The sequence below is a fragment of the Salvelinus sp. IW2-2015 genome, linkage group LG35 (genome assembly GCF_002910315.2).
Source record: "Salvelinus sp. IW2-2015 linkage group LG35, ASM291031v2, whole genome shotgun sequence".
NCBI classification, from domain to species: Eukaryota; Metazoa; Chordata; class Actinopteri; order Salmoniformes; family Salmonidae; genus Salvelinus; species Salvelinus sp. IW2-2015.
Window position 1 is genome coordinate 17,072,537 of NC_036874.1, and position 18,382 is coordinate 17,090,918.

The 18,382-nt window shown below is 46.2% G+C and overlaps 1 protein-coding gene across 3 annotated transcripts in view; it reads right to left on the minus strand.

The window, feature by feature from the left end:
* Nucleotides 1-13,435: 13,435 nt before the first annotated feature.
* The window catches only part of LOC111958575 (teashirt homolog 1-like), a 37,887-nt gene continuing 32,940 nt past the window's right edge, over nt 13,436-18,382 (minus strand). For all 3 annotated transcript variants that reach the window (XM_023979841.2, XM_070437461.1, XM_023979840.2), the window contains exon 3: nt 13,436-18,231. In XM_023979841.2, the coding sequence (XP_023835609.1) occupies nt 14,741-18,231 (3,491 nt within the window). In that variant the 3' untranslated portion in view covers nt 13,436-14,740. The remainder of the gene's footprint in view (nt 18,232-18,382) is intronic.

Genomic DNA, 18,382 nt, shown 5'->3' on the forward strand with positions numbered 1-18,382 from the left:
AGTTCACTACCGTAGAAGGCTGGTGATGACTGGTTAGCTACAGGTAAGCAAGAGAGTTGCCTGCGAGAAGGGTTGCTAACTAGAAGGCAGGCGGTGACTGGTTATCTACAGGGAAGAAAGAGAGTCCCCTGTGCAATGTGTATAATCGGAGGCTGAGCTGGAGCAGAGCCGTTCTGCACACACTCATCTCTTGCTCCCCGAACCTCACCAGCTGATGTAGGCTGTATGTGACGGTGTGGCGAGTCCTTCCCACTGCTGAACACAACTGCACTGTGCATCTGTACTGCTAATATTAATTGACCTTATCAATGAAAATCTGTCAATCTCTACACTCTCCAAAAACTATTGTCCAGTCCATTTACTAGTCAGATTTTTTTGTCACAAGCTAGGTTTCCATCCAATTGGCAACAGATTTTCATGCGAATATTCTAAATTCCCGAATAAAGAAAATATGCACATTTTCCCACCAGTGGTGCGTTTCCACCCAACGGACTTGTTGCTGATAAAAAATAATTGTGTGATGACATAGTGAACACAAAATGTACTTTATGCTTAAGTTTTCATGTACTGAATACAAATCTAAAGTTCAATGTGTTTCCATCGCATTTTCAATTCTGCGGATGAATAGCAAATGTGCCTACTCTGGTTTTGGTACGTGCGCTCTAGCCAACAGTTCGCAGATACAGTACAGACGGGTAGGCTGTGCTGGTAGGCTAGTCTACATGATGCGATTATTATGGACAAGAGCCTGGCAGATACAGTACAGACGGGCAGGCTGTGCTGGTAGGCTAGTCTACATGATGAGATTATTATGGATAAGAATTGATAATTTTTGTATTTGTCAAACCGCAGTCAAGCGACGAGCATCATGTCACCAGAATAAGACCCTCGATATTTATTGGATTGGAGCATCGATATCACCATGTACTTAAACCACCCTGTGAAGTGAAACAACCGATAGCCAAATAAACTGCATGGTTTCACACACCATATCATAGCAATTCATTTTACCCACAGAAAAAGATCCCACCATGTTGAATGAACAAATGACAGTATCTGTCGGCATTTATAAAATTGTACCGAAGCTACCGGTTTCCATCACAGCTGTCATTATTATTATTTTTTAAATAGGGTATGACTTCACTCATAAAAAGTGCGGATGGAAACGTGGTTAGTGAGATCATTTGGTGTCTTCTCCTTTTAGTCAATTGAAATGAAAAATCATTTTCGTTTAGTTGTAGTTTTCTCTGGGTCTATTATTTAGTCAGTTAAGTCTCCTCAATTGCCACTGAAATAATGTTTGCTGAATATTTGAGTCATTATTTCTGTTGATGAAATTAACACTGCATATCTGCATTTCTGCAAAAATCTGAAAAAGCATATCAATTAGACAGTCCCCATTGCCTAGATCTTTCCATATGTTGTACATGGTATGACCCTACAGGAGGCTCCTCAGAAAAGGACCATCCTCCTCATTGAATTTCTGAAAAATAAAAATAGTTGAACATTAAAAAGTTATCCTTTTTAGATAAAACTATAGTAAATGTATTCACGTCATCAAATAATTGATTAAAACACACTGTTTTGCAAAGGTCTACAGTAGTCTCAACAGCTCTCTGTAGGGTAGAACCATGGTGTAGCTTGAGGATAGGTACATTGACTTCAATACAAAACCTAGGAGGCTCGTGGTTCTCACCCCCTTCCACAGACTTCCACAGTAATTATGACAACTTCCAGAGGACGTCCTCCAAGCTATCAGAGCTCTTGCAGCATGAACTGACATATTGCCCACCTAATCAAAGGATTAGGGAATGAATCTAGTACTGAAAGCCTGAGCTACAGCTATCTAGCAGTGCATAACATGTGATGAGTAGTTGACTCAAAGACAAAGTTTTGAAAACAAATATTTATTTAAAAAGGAATGAAGAGAGAGAGAGAGATATTTCATTGTATTTTTATTTCCACTTTCACTTACTTAGCTAGCGAATGCAGCTAGCTAGTTTAGCCTACTCAAACACCTGGGTAAAACAGAAAGGGATGCTATGTTAGCTAGCTGGCTATGGCTATGGCTATCCAACACTTTAACTCTTCCAAGTCAAGGTAAGCTTTTGGTTGTATTCATTTATTGCCACCAGGGCCCGCCAGTGTAACGGCTAAACGGCTTATTGGCTGTGGTGCATGATTGTAGCAGGTTTACTAATGTGTTGGTTCTAGTAGCTATGTTGACTAAGTTGCTAGCTAATATGGTAACAACGATGTAGTGGCGGTTAGCAGTTATTACATTTAAGTCATTTAGCAGACGCTCTTATCCAGAGCGACTTACAAATTGGTGCATTCACCTTATGATATCCAGTGGAACAACCACTTTACAATAGCTGCATCTAACTCTTTTAAGGGGGGGGGGGGTTAGAAGGATTACTTATCCTATCCTAGGTATTCCTTAAAGAGGTGGGTTTCAGGTGTCTCCGGAAGGTGGTGATTGACTCCGCTGACCTGGCGTCGTGAGGGAGTTTGTTCCACCATTGGGGTGCCAGAGCAGCGAACAGTTTTGACTGGGCTGAGCGGGAACTGTACTTCCTCAGAGGTAGGGAGGCGAGCAGGCCAGAGGTGGATGAACGCAGTGCCCTTGTTTGGGTGTAGGGCCTGATCAGAGCCTGAAGGTACGGAGGTGCCGTTCCCCTCACAGCTCCGTAGGCAAGCACCATGGTCTTGTAGCGGATGCGAGCTTCAACTGGAAGCCAGTGGAGAGAGCGGAGGAGCGGGTGACGTGAGAGAACTTGGGAAAGTTGAACACCAGACGGGCTGCGGCGTTCTGGATGAGTTGTAGGGGTTTAATGGCACAGGCAGGGAGCCCAGCCAACAGCGAGTTGCAGTAATCCAGACGGGAGATGACAAGTGCCTGGATTAGGACCTGCGCCGCTTCCTGCGTGTGAGCAGGGTCGTACTCTGCGAATGTTGTAGAGCATGAACCTACAGGAACGGGTCACCGCCTTGATGTTAGTTGAGAACGACAGGGTGTTGTCCAGGATCACGCCAAGGTTCTTAGCACTCTGGGAGGAGGACACAATGGAGTTGTCAACCGTGATGGCGAGATCATGGAACGGGCAGTCCTTCCCCGGGAGGAAGAGCAGCTCCGTCTTGCCGAGGTTCAGCTTGAGGTGGTGATCCGTCATCCACACTGATATGTCTGCCAGACATGCAGAGATGCGATTCACCACCTGGTTATCAGAGGGGGGAAAGGAGAAGATTAATTGTGTGTCGTCTGCATAGCAATGATAGGAGAGACCATGTGAGGATATGACAGAGCCAAGTGACTGGTGTATAGCGAGAATAGGAGAGGGCCTAGAACAGAGCCCTGGGGGAACCAGTGGTGAGAGCACGTGGTGCGGAGACAGATTCTCGCCACGCCACCTGGTAGGAGCGACCTGTCAGGTAGGACGCAATCCAAGCGTGGGCCGCGCCGGAGATGCCCAGCTCGGAGAGGGTGAGAGGAGGATCTGATGGTTCACAGTATCAAAGGCAGCCGATAGGTCTAGAAGGATGAGAGCAGAGGAGAGAGAGTTAGCTTTAGCAGTGCGGAGCGCCTCCGTGACACAGAGAAGAGCAGTCTCAGTTGAATGACTAGTCTTGAAACCTGACTGATTTGGATCAAGAAGGTCATTCTGAGAGAGATAGCAGGAGAGCTGGCCAAGGACGGCACGTTCAAGAGTTTTGGAGAGAAAGAAAGAAGGATACTGGTCTTAGTTGTTGACATCGGAGGGATCGAGTGTAGGTTTTTTCAGAAGGGGTGCAACTCTCGCTCTCTTGAAGACGGAAGGGACGTAGCCAGCGGTCAAGGATGAGTTGATGAGCGAGGTGAGGTAAGGAGAAGGTCTCCGGAAATGGTCTGGAGAAGAGAGGAGGGATAGGGTCAAGCGGGCAGTTGTTGGGCGGCCGGCCGTCACAAGACGCGAGATTTCATCTGGAGAGAGAGGGAGAAAGAGGTCAAAGCACAGGGTAGGGCAGTGTGAGCAGAACCAGCTGTGTCGTTTGACTTAGCAAACGAGGATCGGATGTCGTCGACCTTCTTTTCAAAATGGTTGACGAAGTCATCAGCAGAGAGGAGGAGGGAGGAGGGGGAGGAGGATTCAGGAGGGAGGAGAAGGTGGCAAAGAGCTTCCAGGGTTAGAGGCAGATGCTTGGAATTTAGAGTGGCAGAAATTGGCTTTAGCAGCAGAGACAAGAAGAGGAGAATGTAGAGAGGAGGGAGTGAAAGTATGCCAGGTCCGCAGGGAGGCGAGTTTCCTCCATTTCCGCTCGGCTGCCCGGAGCCCTGTTCTGTGAGCTCGCAATGAGTCGTCGAGCCACGGAGCAGGAGGGGAACGAGCCGGCCTGGAGGATAGGGGACATAGAGATCAAAGGATGCAGAAAGGGAGGAGAGGAGGGTTGAGGAGGCAGAATCAGGAGATATGGTTGGAAGGTTTGAGCAGAGGGAAGAGATGATAGGATGGAAGAGGAGAGAGTAGCGGGGGAGAGAGAGCGAAGGTTGGGACGGCGCGATACCATCCGAGTAGGGGCAGTGTGGGAAGTGTTGGATGAGAGCGAGAGGGAAAAGGATACAAGTAGTGGTCGGAGACTTGGAGGGGAGTTGCAATGAGATTAGTGGAAGAACAGCATCTAGTAAAGATGAGGTCAAGCGTATTGCCTGCCTTGTGAGTAGGGGGGGAAGGTAGAGGCCAGATGAGGTCAAAAGAGGAGAGGAGTGGAAAGAAGGAGGCAGAGAGGAATGAGTCAAAGGTAGACGTGGGGAGGTTAAAGTCACCCAGAACTGTGAGAGGTGAGCCATCCTCAGGAAAGGAACTTATCAGGGCGTCAAGCTCATTGATGAACTCTCCAAGGGAACCTGGAGGGCGATAAATTTATAAGTTATGATATGGTATGGTTTTTGCCTGGTCACAGAATGCTGATGTACTGTGCACTGAAGTCCACAAGCGAAGGGAAAAGGTGAGAGGAGGAGAGCGCGAAGATGCAAGAATTAATTATACAATGGTCAAAGGGATCATGCTGTTTGTATGTGGTTGCTATGAAAGGGAACTGTTTTGTGGGGTGTATTGCGTGTGGGGTGTATATCAGGGGTGTATTCCTTCCGCCGATTCTGTTGAAAAATATTTCTTAAAACGGAAGCAAACGGAATGAAACGGGGATAAACATACAATACATGACCAAAAGTCGTCAAACATCTCATTCCAAAATCGTGGGCATTAATATGGAGTTGGTCCCCCGTTTGCTGCTATAACAGCCTCCACTTTTCTGGGAAGGCTTTTCACTAGATGTTGGAACATTGCTGCGGGGACTTGCTTCCATTCAGCCACAAAAGCATTAGTGAGGTCTGGCACTGATGTTGGGCGATTGGGCGTTTGATGGGGTTGAGGTCAGGGCTCTGTGCCGGCCAGTCAAGTTCTTCCACACCGATCTCGACAAACCATTTCTGTATGGACCTCACTTTGTGCACAGGGGCATTGTCATACTGAAACAGGAAAGGGCCTTCCAGAAACTGTTGCCACAAAGTTGGAAGCACAGAATTGTCTAGAATGTCATTGTATGCTGTAGCGTTAATATTTCTATTCACTGGAACTAAGGGGCCCGAACCATGAAATACAGCCTCAGACAATTATTCCTCCTCCACCAAACTTTACAGTTGGCACTATGCATTGGGGCAGGTAACATTCTCCTGGCATCCGTCAAACTCAGATTCATCAGTTGGACTGCCAGATGGTGAAGCATGATTCATCACTCCAGAGAACGCGTTTCCACTACTCCAGAGTCCAATGGCAGCGAGCTTTACACCACTCCAGCCGACACTTGGCATTGCGCATGGCGATCTTAGGCTTGTGTGTGGCTGCTCGGCCATGACAACCCATTTCATGAAGCTCCCGACGAACAGTTCTTGTGCTGACGTTGCTTCCAGAGGCAGTTAGGAACTCGGTAGTGAGTGTTGCAACCGAGGACAGACTATTTTTACGTGCTACGCTCTTCAGCACTTGCCGGTCTTATTCTGTGAGCTTCTGTGGCCTACCACTTCGCGGCGGAGCCATTGTTGCTCCTAGACTTTCTACTTCAACAGCACTTACAGTTGACCGGGGAAGCTCTAGTAGGGCAGAAATGTAACCAACTTACTTGTTGGAAAGGTGGCATCCTATGACAGTGCCATGTTGAAAGTCACTGAGCTCTTCAGTAAGGCCATTCTACGTTCAATGTTTGTCTATGGAGATTGTCTGGCTGTGTGCTCAATTTTAAACACCTGTCAGCAACGGGTGTGGTGAAATAGCTGAAAATCTACTAATGTTAAGGGGTGTCCACATACTTTGGTACCAGTCAAAAGTTTGGACACACCTACTCATTCAAGGGTTTTCCTTTATTTTTACTATTTTCTACATTGTAGAATAACAGTGAAGACATCAAAACTATGAAATAACACATATGGAATCCTGTAGTAACCAAAAAAGTGTTATTCAAATCAAAATATATTTTAGATTTTAGATTCTTCAAAGTATCCACCCTTTGCCTTGATGACAGCTTTGCAAACTCTTGGCATTCTCTCAACTAGCTTTATGACGTAGTCACCTGGAATGCATTTCAATTAACAGGTGTGCCTTGTTAAAAATGTATCTGTCTAATTTCTTTCATTCTTAATGCATTTGTGTCATGTGTGCTCTCTCTCCGGCCTCTAGGTCACCAGGCTGGTTGTTTATGGCGCACACCTGTCACCAGCGTTACACGCATTTGCACATAATGCCACTCACCTGGACTCAATCACCTCCTTGATTACCTGCCCTTTATATGTCACTCCCTTTGGTTTCTTCCCCAGTCGTCATTGTTTCTGTTTCATGTCGGTGTGCTGTTTGTGTTTCTGGTTTTGTTCATTTATTAAATGTATTCACTCCCTGAACTTGCTTCCCGACTCTCAGCGTACATCATTACAATTTGAGCCAATCAGTTGTGTTGTGACAAGGTAGGGGTGGTATACAGAAGATAGCCCTATTTGGTAAAAGACCAAGTCCATATTATGGCAAGAACAGCTCAAATAAGCAAAGAGAAATGACAGTCCATCTTTACTTTAAGACAAGAAGGTCAGCCAATTCGGAAAATATTCATAACTTTGAAAGTTTCTTCAAGTGCAGTCACAAAAACCATCACAAAAACCATCTATGATGAAACTGGCTCTCACGAGGACCACCACAGGAAAGGAAAACCCAGCATTACCTCTGCTGCAGAGGATAAGTTCATCAGAGTTACCAGCCTCAGAAATTGCAGCCCAAATAAATATGTCACACAGCTCAACATCAACTGTTCAGAGGAGACCGTGTGAATCAGGCATTCATGGTCAAATTGCTGCAAAGAAACCACTACTAAAGGATACCAATAAGAAGAAGAGACTTGCTTGGACCAAGAAACACCAGCAATGGACATTAGACTGGTGGAAATCTGTCCTTTGGTCTGATGAGTCCAAATTTCAGATTTTTGGTTCCAACTGCCGTGTCTTTGTGAGACGCAGAGTAGATGAACGGATGATCTCTGCATTTGTGGTTCCCACCATGAAACATGGAGGAGGAGGTGTGATGGTGTGGGGGTGCTTTGCTGGTGACACTGTCTGTGATTTATTTAGAATTCAAGGCACACTTAACTAGCATGGCTACCACAGCATTCTGTGGAGATACGCCATCCCATCTGGTTTGCGCTTAGTGGGACTATCTGTTTTTCTACAGGACAATGACCCAACACACCTCCAGGTTGTGTAAGGGCTATTTGACCAAGAAGAAGAGTGATGGAGTGCTGCATCAGATGACCTGGCGTCCACAATCACCCAACCTCAACCAAATTGAGATGGTTTGGGATGAGTTTGACCACAGAGTGAAGGAAAAGCAGCCAACAAGTGCTCAGCATATGTGGGAACTCCTTCAAGACTGTTGGAAAAGCATTCCAGGCGAAGCTGGTTGAGAGAATGCCAAGAGTGTGCAAAGCTATCATCAAGGCAAAGGGTGGCTACTTTGAAGAATAATTGAACTGGGTTACATTGAACTGGGTGAATGGAATATGAAAGACAGTCATCCAATATGCTGTAATAGAAATAAGGCCATGCTCATGAAATGTTTTTTGTCCTCCCTCATCTTAATAAATGGCACCGACCACCACTGTATGACACTGATGGGGTGATTTAGAATTTTGTGCAGTAGTGTTTACTGACTGACAGAAAAAGTGAACACAATTGCGCACACTTCTCTCTGAAACAACGTGCAAATATTTTGTGAAACAGACGCGTAACAGTGAATTTTGTATTCACTGACGACACTTGTGTTGAAAGTGTCGCAAAAGGTGGGCTAAGGCAAGACAACGATCAAATGTATTTGAGCATTTGATCATTTACTGTTCTGCTATAGATACACTGTGCGTTTCAACATGGATCCAAAAATTGCTTTTCCTCGATTGAGAAAAAAAACAGCACAACAACTCTCCTTCTTAGGAGAAAGTAACCTGAGGTCAGGCAGTATGGAGAGATTTTAGCGGGAGGGGAGGGTGTTCAATAAAACCACATCCCTCATCCCCAAGATGGAGAAACATTTAATCTTCAGCATTTCCTCTGGGCATGTGATGGATGAAGGGGCTTGGCGATATACACCTCGTCCTCATCCAGGCAGGCTAAGAGATCATAACTAAAGACGTGGCAGACAAAGATTATCTACAACATCCGTTATAGCCGCATGTGTCAGCCACCATCATTCTGCCAAGACAACTTTGTCACATCTCCCTCCTACGCCAACATAACCTTGCTTTGATAAAAGGGCCACTGGCCAGCCATCTAAAACAACTGCACCATTTCTGACACTAATATGGCATTTTACAAGGGCGCCTCGGTGGCAACCAGAAGATATCAATTACATCCAGCTGAAGGAAGCAGTGTGACTGCAACACGACGGACTCCGTTGAGTTACAACACTCTGAAACACCAGGGAGACTGTTCAGGGTGAATCAATGATACAGCAGACTGATCAGCAGCATAGAAAACAACATGGAAACTTAACTAGAGAGTGACATTTCATATCCTAATCTCGAGCAAACTATTTCCGTGGAGCGCTGTATTCGAACTGAAGCAAATATCAGGTCAACATGACATTTGACAATGGAATGAGAAAAGGAAACGGCGTTGTTTAGCCACCTTTCACGTTACGCAAAACACACGTCGATAACTTCCAACGTCGACAATAGCTACTCATATCAGGAGACAAACAGATTCTCCGTGTGTTCGTTTCAGTTATGGTACAAAGTTGCCTTTTGTCTGTGTTGGTTTTGTTGTGCTGATACTGTCAGGCATTGTTTTGTTGTGCTGATACTGTCAGGCATTGTTTTGTTGGGTGTGTGGTATTTTGAGGGGGTATTAAAGCGTACGTTGGAGCGCACAGAGTTCAAGGCTTTAAGCGCCCGGAGGTGGGATCCTCTGCTGCCGCTTGTCTTTGTTTAAGGGGGAGTAACTCTGATCTATCTGCCTGCCGGTAACCACAACATATTCACAGGTAAGACAGTCCACAGACACATGGACCTTGAGGTGTGGTGTGTGTGTGTGTGTGTGTGTGTGGTGTGTGTGTGTGTGTGTGTGTGTGTGTGTGTGTGTGTGTGTGTGTGTGGTGTGTTGCGTGCGTGCGTGCGTGCGTGCGTGCGTGCGTGCGTGCGTGCGTGCGTGCGTGCGTGCGTGCGTCGTGCGTGCGTGTGCGCGTGTGTATGTACGCAATGTACAGAATACAAACCCAGAGGCAGAGCTTAGTTTATAATACACCTTGAAGGGGATTAATGCTCTGGTTATTGAGGGATCAGATGCAAAGTCATACAGGAAATGAAAACGTGGCAACACACACACTTCCTCAAGCATTTGAACTATTGACATCTGATAGAGCTTAGGAGTGACTAATGTTACATACACCTTCACATCTAGGGAACATTTCCCTATACTGTAGGCCACAGTAGGTTATTATATGTAACGATTGTTATTCTTTCATGTTTTGTTACAGTAGGAACGGCAGAGAAGTTGATATGTTCACCTCCACACACTGTTACAATCCCAGGTAATATTTAGTTATTCTGTCTGTGGCCCTCCTCGACACCCACCTCCGTCTGCTGCTCCTGTACATAATGGTCCGATCCCTGGGAGGAAGTCGGCATTTACTAATACAAAACCTCGAGGAAATCCCCACGAATCCTCTAGGCGCACGTTTCTGCGCGCCCAAAACACAAAAGCTATGCAAATCTGCCCAGACTGTGTTTATCTACCCTCGGTTTCCGTTTGCACCACGGGAACCAGCATTGTGTCCTGCGTTGCGATTATCGCATGTAATTTACATAGAATACGTACAGGAAACAGTGTGCTGATCTCTAACAAAGCAGGGAGAGAGCCTCTATCTGCTCAACAGACCGCGATCTGACAGCAGAGTAAAATGACAGGTTTAACCGTAGGGTATTAAACCGACAAATCTACAAGGTTCTTCCCTTTTTTATTTCTTCTGTGCATTGAACAGTATCTCCTCAAAGTGTTCCTTGTTTATCTGCTCTGTTTGTTTTATAACCCAACGCCCTAACACCCCTTCCAGGAAACTGCATCCTCATTTTGGGTTAATCTTCACTCTCTGTGTTTCCTTTGTCACCGAATCCGTGTAGCACATGCTAAGGTGCAGCTGGATCAAAAAAGAACTGTCGGTTTGTCACAAAGACTCACTAATGTGTTTGTGTGCGTGTGTGTGTCAGTGACAGGCACAGCACACTCTGCCAATACAACACGTTTTGAGAATGAGGACTGCAAGTCATTACACTGTTGTGCTCCTCTGCTGATACAAAGTCTAGTTAGTACCCAGTCTGAAATCTGAAACCCGAGGGAGAGATGAGAGATCAAATTGTTGATGGTGCCATTTCTCTACAGCTGCTAGAGGAACGTATCTTATGGAGACTGTTAAACTACTGCAAAGGTCAAACAAAGGTCACCTCCCACTGGGCACGTTTCATTGAAATTACATGGAGACAACGTTGATTCAACCAGTGTGTGAATACTATGATTAAATCTTTCTGTCCCTGATCTATTGTATGAACTCGTGTAAAAGTTGGCTGTGTGACATTATCAAGAGAACCTCATATAATAGTATCGTTTCAGTCCAAAATACTCATTGCGTGACATGTTAATTGTGTTATTTATTGAGTTGCTCAGTGTCGACCGTCAGCAGTTAGGATCAAATGGAACAGACACCCTTCTGACTCGTTTCCAGGAAGACAGGCACAAGCGCATTCATTCCCATCATGAAGGCAACACTGATTCTTTCAGTGCAGACACTCCAAAGGCCAGTCACAAGCCTAGCTTGGGGCTCACAGCACAATAAACACCCTTACGGCTTATCATCACCCTCATCATCATCATTATATGATGATTCGCAGTCATCAGTATGACACCAGTTTTTTTTTTATAGACTTTTATCTTCTTTTTTTTTTTTTTTTTACATCTTGATGTGTATCAATGAAGAAGGAAAGCTAATGTTCTTTTGTGTGTACCCTACATGTAATCTATCATTTTATGTAATATGTTACAATATAATGTTGCACCTTATATAACCTTGTAAACACAGAATGTTGTGCGAGGTGAGTATTTCATGACAGTATTCATCAGAGCAACTATAAGAGTCTTATTTATTTTCTTAACCATAAAATACTAACCAGAGAATTATCGAAGTTAGCCCCAGTCTTTTCAATGTGTCTACAGTTGAAGTCGGAAGTTACATACACCTCAGCCAAATACATTTAAACTCAGTTTTTCACCATTCCTGACATTTAATCCTAGTAAAAATTCCCTGTCTTAGGTCAGTTAGGATCACCACTTTATTTAAGAATGTGAAATGTCAGATAATAGTAGAGAGAATGATTATTTCAGCTTTTATTTCTTCATCACATTCCCAGTGGGTCAGAAGTTTACATACATTCAATTAGTATTTGGAGCATTGCCTTAAATTGTTTAACTTGGGTCAAACGTTTCAGGTAGCCTTCCACAAGCTTCCCACAATAAGTTTGGTGAATTTTGGCCATTCCTCCTGACAGAGCTGGTGTAACCAAATCAGGTTTGTAGGCCTCCTTGCTTGCACACACCTTTTCAGTTCTGCCCACAAATTTTCTATAGGATTGAGGTCAGGGCTTTGTGATGGCCTCTCCCATACCTTGACTTTGTTTCCTTAAGCCATTTTGCCACAACTTTGGAAGTATGCTTGGGGTCATTTCCATTTGGAAGACCCATTTGCGACCAAGCTTTAACTTCCTGACTGACGCCTTGAGATGTTGCTTCAATATATCCACATCATTTTCCTCCCTCATGATGCATCTATATATTTGGTGAAGTGCCAACCAGTCCCTCCATGCAGCAAAGCACCCCCAACAACATGATGCTGCTCACCCTGCGCTTCACGGTTGGATGGTATTCTTCGCTGTGCAAGCCCTCCCTTTTTCCTCCAAACATAACAATGGTCATTATGGCCAAACAGTTCTATTTTTGTTTCATCAGACCAGAGGACATTTCTTCAAAAAGTACGATCTTTGTCCCCATGTGCAGTTGCAAACCGTAGTCTGACTTTTTTATTGCGGTTTTGGAGCAGTGACTTCTTCCTTGCTGAGCGGCCTTTCAGGTTATGTCGATATAGGAATCGTTTTACTGTGGATATAGATACTTTGTACCCGTTTCCTCCAGCATCTTCACAAGGTCCTTTGCTGTTGTTCTGGGATTGATTTGCACTTTTCGCACCAAAGTACATTAATCTCTAGGAGACAGAACGCGTCTCCTTCCCGAGCGGTATGACGGCTGCGAGGTCCCATGGTGTTTATACTAGCCTACTATTGTTTGTACAGATGAACGTGGTACCTTCAGGCATTTGGAAATTGCTCCCAAGGATGAACCAGACTTGTGGAAGTCTACAATTTGTTTTTGTCTTGGCTGATTTATTTTGATTTTCCCATGATACCAAGCAAAGAGGCAGTTAGTTTGAAGGTAGGCTTTGAAATACATCCACAGGTACACCTCCAATTGACTCAAATGATGTCAATTAGCCTATCAGAAGTTTCTAAAGCCATGACATCATTTTCTGGAATTTTCCAAGCTGTTTAAAGGCACAGTCAACTTAGTGTATGTCAATTTCTGACCCACTGGAATTGTGATACAGTGAATTATAAGTGAAATAATCTGTCTGTAAACAATTGTTGGAAAAATGACTTGTGTCATGCACAAAGTCGATGTCCTAACCAACTTGCCAAAACTATAGTACGTTAACAAGACATTTGTGGAGTGGTTGAAAAACGAGTTTTAATGACGCCAACCTAAGTGTTCGTAAACTTCCGACTTCAACTGTAAGTACTTCCATGCAAAATGAACACACTCACAAATCCATGACTGTTAACAAGAACTGTTTTGAGATTTATTTTACAATTGAGAAAAAACAAAATGAAACAAACTAATCGGTGCTAGAAATATTTTTTTTTACAATATCATTGATAAAACATTGAAATGTATAGTCATTGTGCATCGCTTAATTCTTTTTCACACCATATCATGCATCAAATTGGATGCAAGTATAATTCAAATAATTTCTGTAAACCAAGCCAAAGAAGCTAAATTCTTATTTCTTAAAAAATGACATTTTTGTGGATCTACAGTATATATCTATATACACAATTTTTTTAAACATTTTTTATTATTTTTTTTAATATAAAATGATGATATAAAAGTTAAAGAATGCACACACCTTTAAGAAGAAAGAATGTTGAGCTATTGCAAATGGCAAGATATGTCTTATGGAGTATGACATTTCACTGCGAGTCATTTACATGTAAAGGACTGCTCTTTTTATGGTTGAATTCAAAGCGGCAACATTTTAAAAGAGGAGTTGGTAACAAACCATACAATTGGAAAATTACTGTAAGTGATACTTCACATAAAAATGTTTTTTTTTTTAGCAAACTTGCATACTGTACGGCCATTCATTTTCACTGACTGATATGTAACCAGAAGCAGCATTTCAATTACTCTGAATGTTTACATTATCTGCTTATTTTTGTAATACACTGACAGATTTCTGAGCAGGCCATTCATTATCAAAGATGTTGCAGTGTGACAAGAACCGAGAGAAGAAAATAATTTATCTTTCAAATTAAAACAGATTTTGACAAATGCAGAATATCTTAAAACATGTTCTCTTTACAAATAAAATCTTAAACGTCTATAAGGTGCTACTTCAGCCTTTCAAGGGGTTCTTCCATTCTTTTGGTGTGTACAATGAATATTCACCTTCTTCATATCAAGTATTGTACAGTTTTCTTTTCCCCCTAATTCATTTTCTGGTCACCACTTTATTCACCATTGAAACAGTAGTCGTTTTTTTTGTCATGAAAAGATAAAAAAAAAACTTGTGTTTAACCTTGGTTCACTAAAATACATGCACAGATCAGACAAATAGCATATAAATACATTACAAAATAAGTGTTAAAAAAAGCTTGGCAAAAAAAAAAAATCGAATAAGACATGGTCCAGTCAGGCAGTATCACAACAAAAAATAAGACTGATTTCTGGCGGCTCAGTTCGGCCCAGTGCAGTAACGGTGAACAATGTTATCTTAGTGCAATGAAATTCTGGTCAGTTACACAGCCGTCTTTCTGTCTGTTTATCTGTCTCTTCCCTCAGCTCCAGACCTCTCTACTACTTCTCCAGTTTCTCAAGAGCAGTGACGAACACCAGGTGATCTTCTGGTGACTTGCCATGGGTCTTGCTGAGGTGCAGTTTGACCGCGTGCTTGCTGACGAATGTCCGATTGCAAAGCCTGCACTGGTAAACTGAGCYAGTGTCGTCGTCTGGTGCRGTCARGGATGCCAGGGTGCTGCCAAAAGTCATTTTGTCTGTGATCACCTTGGAGGCAGCCTGCTGCTCCCGTAGGTGCTCATTGGACAGCTTGGACAGGTCCTTCAAGCTGAAGCCCAGGTGAGACTCCAGGTGGCCGATGTAGGCRGACGCAGTCCTGAACTGCGAGGCACAGTCACCGCAGAGGAACACAGGCTGGCAGGAGTCCATGTTCTTCAGGAACTTGGTCCCRCCAGTCCGCCGGAGCTGGTACTTGACGTTGGCCAGCCAGTGAGAGATGGTGGTCATGGAGAGGCCTGTGAACTTGCAGATGTGAACCCGCTCTTGGGGGCCGAGGTCCGTCATGGCGTAGCGGCCCTCCGGGGTCTCCTGCAGGCTAGAGCAGAACTGAGCCTGGAGGATGAGGAGGTGCTGGGGGTTCCAGTTGGACTGCCGCCCTTTCCTCTTCTGGACCGGGGAGAGGTCGTCCAGAGCATCCTCGAACGCACTACCGTCTGCGTCTGACTTCTCAGAGATGGATGACGGGGTGGAGGACTTGGGTGTCAGCCTGCCTGTAAGGTTCTTCACCATGTCTGAGATGTCCATCAAAGCATTCTCTCTCAGAGGAGAAGAAATGTCAGAGAGAGACAGGCTTGACATTATGGGTTTGTTACCATTTATGCTGCTGTTGCTGTTGATGACAGTGCTGCTGTTGCTGTTGTTGTTGTTGCTGTTGTTGTTGTTGCTGTTGTTGTTGTTGCTGTTGCTGTTTTTGGACTTCCTCAGGTCCATAGGCTGGTCGTTGCTCTCGTACTGATAGTAGCAGTTGATGGGCTCGGGTTGCTTGGCTTGAGTCTGGTTGAAGGCCGGTTTCTCCATCATGCTGTTGCTGATCTTGTAGAGCATGGCCAGCGGGTCGCCCGCGGGGCTAACGGGCTTGGAGGCCTTGCCCAGGTGGTTGTTCATGATTGACTGAAGTGCGCTGAGGGGGTTGATGAAAGGCCTCTCTGGTGAGTGATCGGTGATGATGCCCAAGCTGTTGGTGCCGTTGGTGATGGGTGACTGGCGAGTCTCTGGGCCGTTCTTTGAATGGCTGTGGTGGTTGTCTACCAGGCTCTCTTTGGGCTCCTTTTTGCAGACCAGCTCTGACTCTACATTTCCAGGGCTGCTGTTCCTCACGAGGGGCTTCCCGACAGTGAGGTCATTGGGCGCTGATTGGTGGTCCCTCTGCTCTTTCAGTACAGGAGACGGCGACTTGATGGAGGATGGATGCCTGTGGCGGTCCAAGCTGACCATCTTCTCCTCTTTCTCTTTCTTCACAGCAGCAGCAACAGCTTTCCTTGTGACCTTCTCCACCAGCTCTTCCATGGCAGTAACATTGCTCCTGAGAGAGGGCGGAGATGCGGGGCTCCTGGGGGAGTGGCTGACTGAGCCTGAGTCCTGGGTCACCAGGCCGCGGAGCCCGCTGTTGAACACCGGCTGGATCTGCACACTCTGGACCGAGGAGTGCAGTGCTGCATGCTTCATGTGGCCCTGGAGCTGGTAAGCAGCGTGGATGCTGGGGTAGCCACCACCCCACTGAGGCGTGCCCGTCTGGGCCTTGCTGATGGCACTGGACACAGTGTTCTCCAGGGACTTGAGGATGTCCAAACCTCCTTTAGGAGCCTCCTCCAGGTCCTCCTCTGTCAGATACTTATATGACCCAGCGTTCACCTCAGTCTTCTCACCTGGCTCTTCCTTCTCCTCTTTGATCTTTTTCTCCCCGGGTTCGCTCGCCTCCATCCTCTCGTCTTCCGGTTCTCTCTTTTCGTCAGAGCCGCAGGAGAGTGCGGGGGAGACAGGCTGAGATTTGACACTGGGGACGGGAAGCCTGTTGGTGGTGGGTGGCAGAGGGATGGATTGGATCTTCTCCTCCACCACTGGGTCAAACACTAGCTGCTTGCCCTTTTTTGAGGCAGAGTTGGTGACCTTGAGGAAGTGGCCCGTGACCATCATGTGGGCAGTCAGCTGCTGCAGTGTATCATGGGAGCTCCCGCACTCCATGCACTTCAGGATCTGGGCCTTGCGAGCCTCGAACTGCCAAGTGTAGCTGGCACCGTTCTGATAGCCGTAGCGGTTGTTGGGTGTGACRTAGGGGTTTGTCGTGGACTTGGGGTCTTTCCCAAYGTCCCCTTGGKGCATGTGGCCACCGCTACCATGKACAGAGTCTGGGGAGCATGGGGATACCAGGGCRTCCTGGAGGGCTCTTTTTTTGGCAGAGGRCATCAGTTTAGTGGCCAGGGCTGGCATCGGTTCTTTGAGAGGCACTTTCTGGTAATGCTTGGTCTTGATCATGTGGACGCTCAGGTCTTGCAGAGACTCGAAGGAGTGGCCGCAGTACATGCACTTGAGCACCTTCTGAGCGTCCTCTTTGCCCTCCATCTCCATCAGGGAGCGCTTGCGGGGCTTGGACCAGCGCTTGCCCCGCTCTTCCTCCTTGTCCTTGTTGTCGTCACGGTAGTGGCCCGACTCGTTCATGTGGACCGTGAGGCCCACCAGCGTGTCGTAGGCGCCGCTGCAGTCTTTGCAGCGGAACTTGCTGGCGCCGGTGAAGACTGAGCCGTAGAGCTTGTTGTTTTGGCGGTAGAGCTGCACCGTGCTGAACAGGCTGGGCTCAGGCAGCAGTTGGTAAGGGGTATGCTGGAAGGTCTTAGCCAAGGCTGCCTGGTGCCAGTCATAGGCCACAGCCCCACCGTTACAAGCACCACCACCGCCACTGCTGGTGCCACTGTTGCTACTGATGGAGGTAGCCGCGGTGCCGTTAGAGCTGCCACTGCTTGTGTGGTGGTTGGCGGTGGCGGTACTTCTTCTCCCATTGTGGTGGTGGCTGCTAGCATTGCTGTTCTCACTGTGGCTGTTGTTGTGTGTGGTGGTAGTGGTGGGGCTGGTGGCGGTGGGGATGGCGCCAGCAGTAGCAGGCGTGGCTTTCATGATGTCCATGGCAATGCTGGACCAGGAGGCATCTGAGATCAGGTTTGCATAGACAGCTTTCATCTGAGCCAGGCTGTCCCTCAGGGAGAGRCCATTGTTCGGTCCAGAGGGGAGGGGSGCYTCCTCCYTCTCATGGCCATCCCTGGAGGAGGTGCTCTTGAAGTCTGTGAGMCGGTCGCTGGCATCGCTGAGCGGGGAGCCGTAGCCRGCGTCTGGGTTGGTGCCGTTRCTGAGTGGAGAGGCCCGGTAGCTGGGCGGCTGGCCTCCATCCTCTTCCTCGTTGCAAAGGTACGCGGTGTCCTCCCCGTTCAGTGACAGCCCGTCATCCTGCAGGTGTTCCTCATCGACTGCTCCTGCCTTAAACTCGTCCTCTGGTGAGTACGCTGGAAGAGAGAGCGAAAAGAGAAAAGGGAAAAAGGAGGTCAGCAAAGTGAAATAAAAGATTTACAATGCACTAACACGACCACTGACAAAACATAGCGATGAATAATCTGTGGCAGGAAATATGGGCTTTTATCTGTGTGTGTGTGTGTG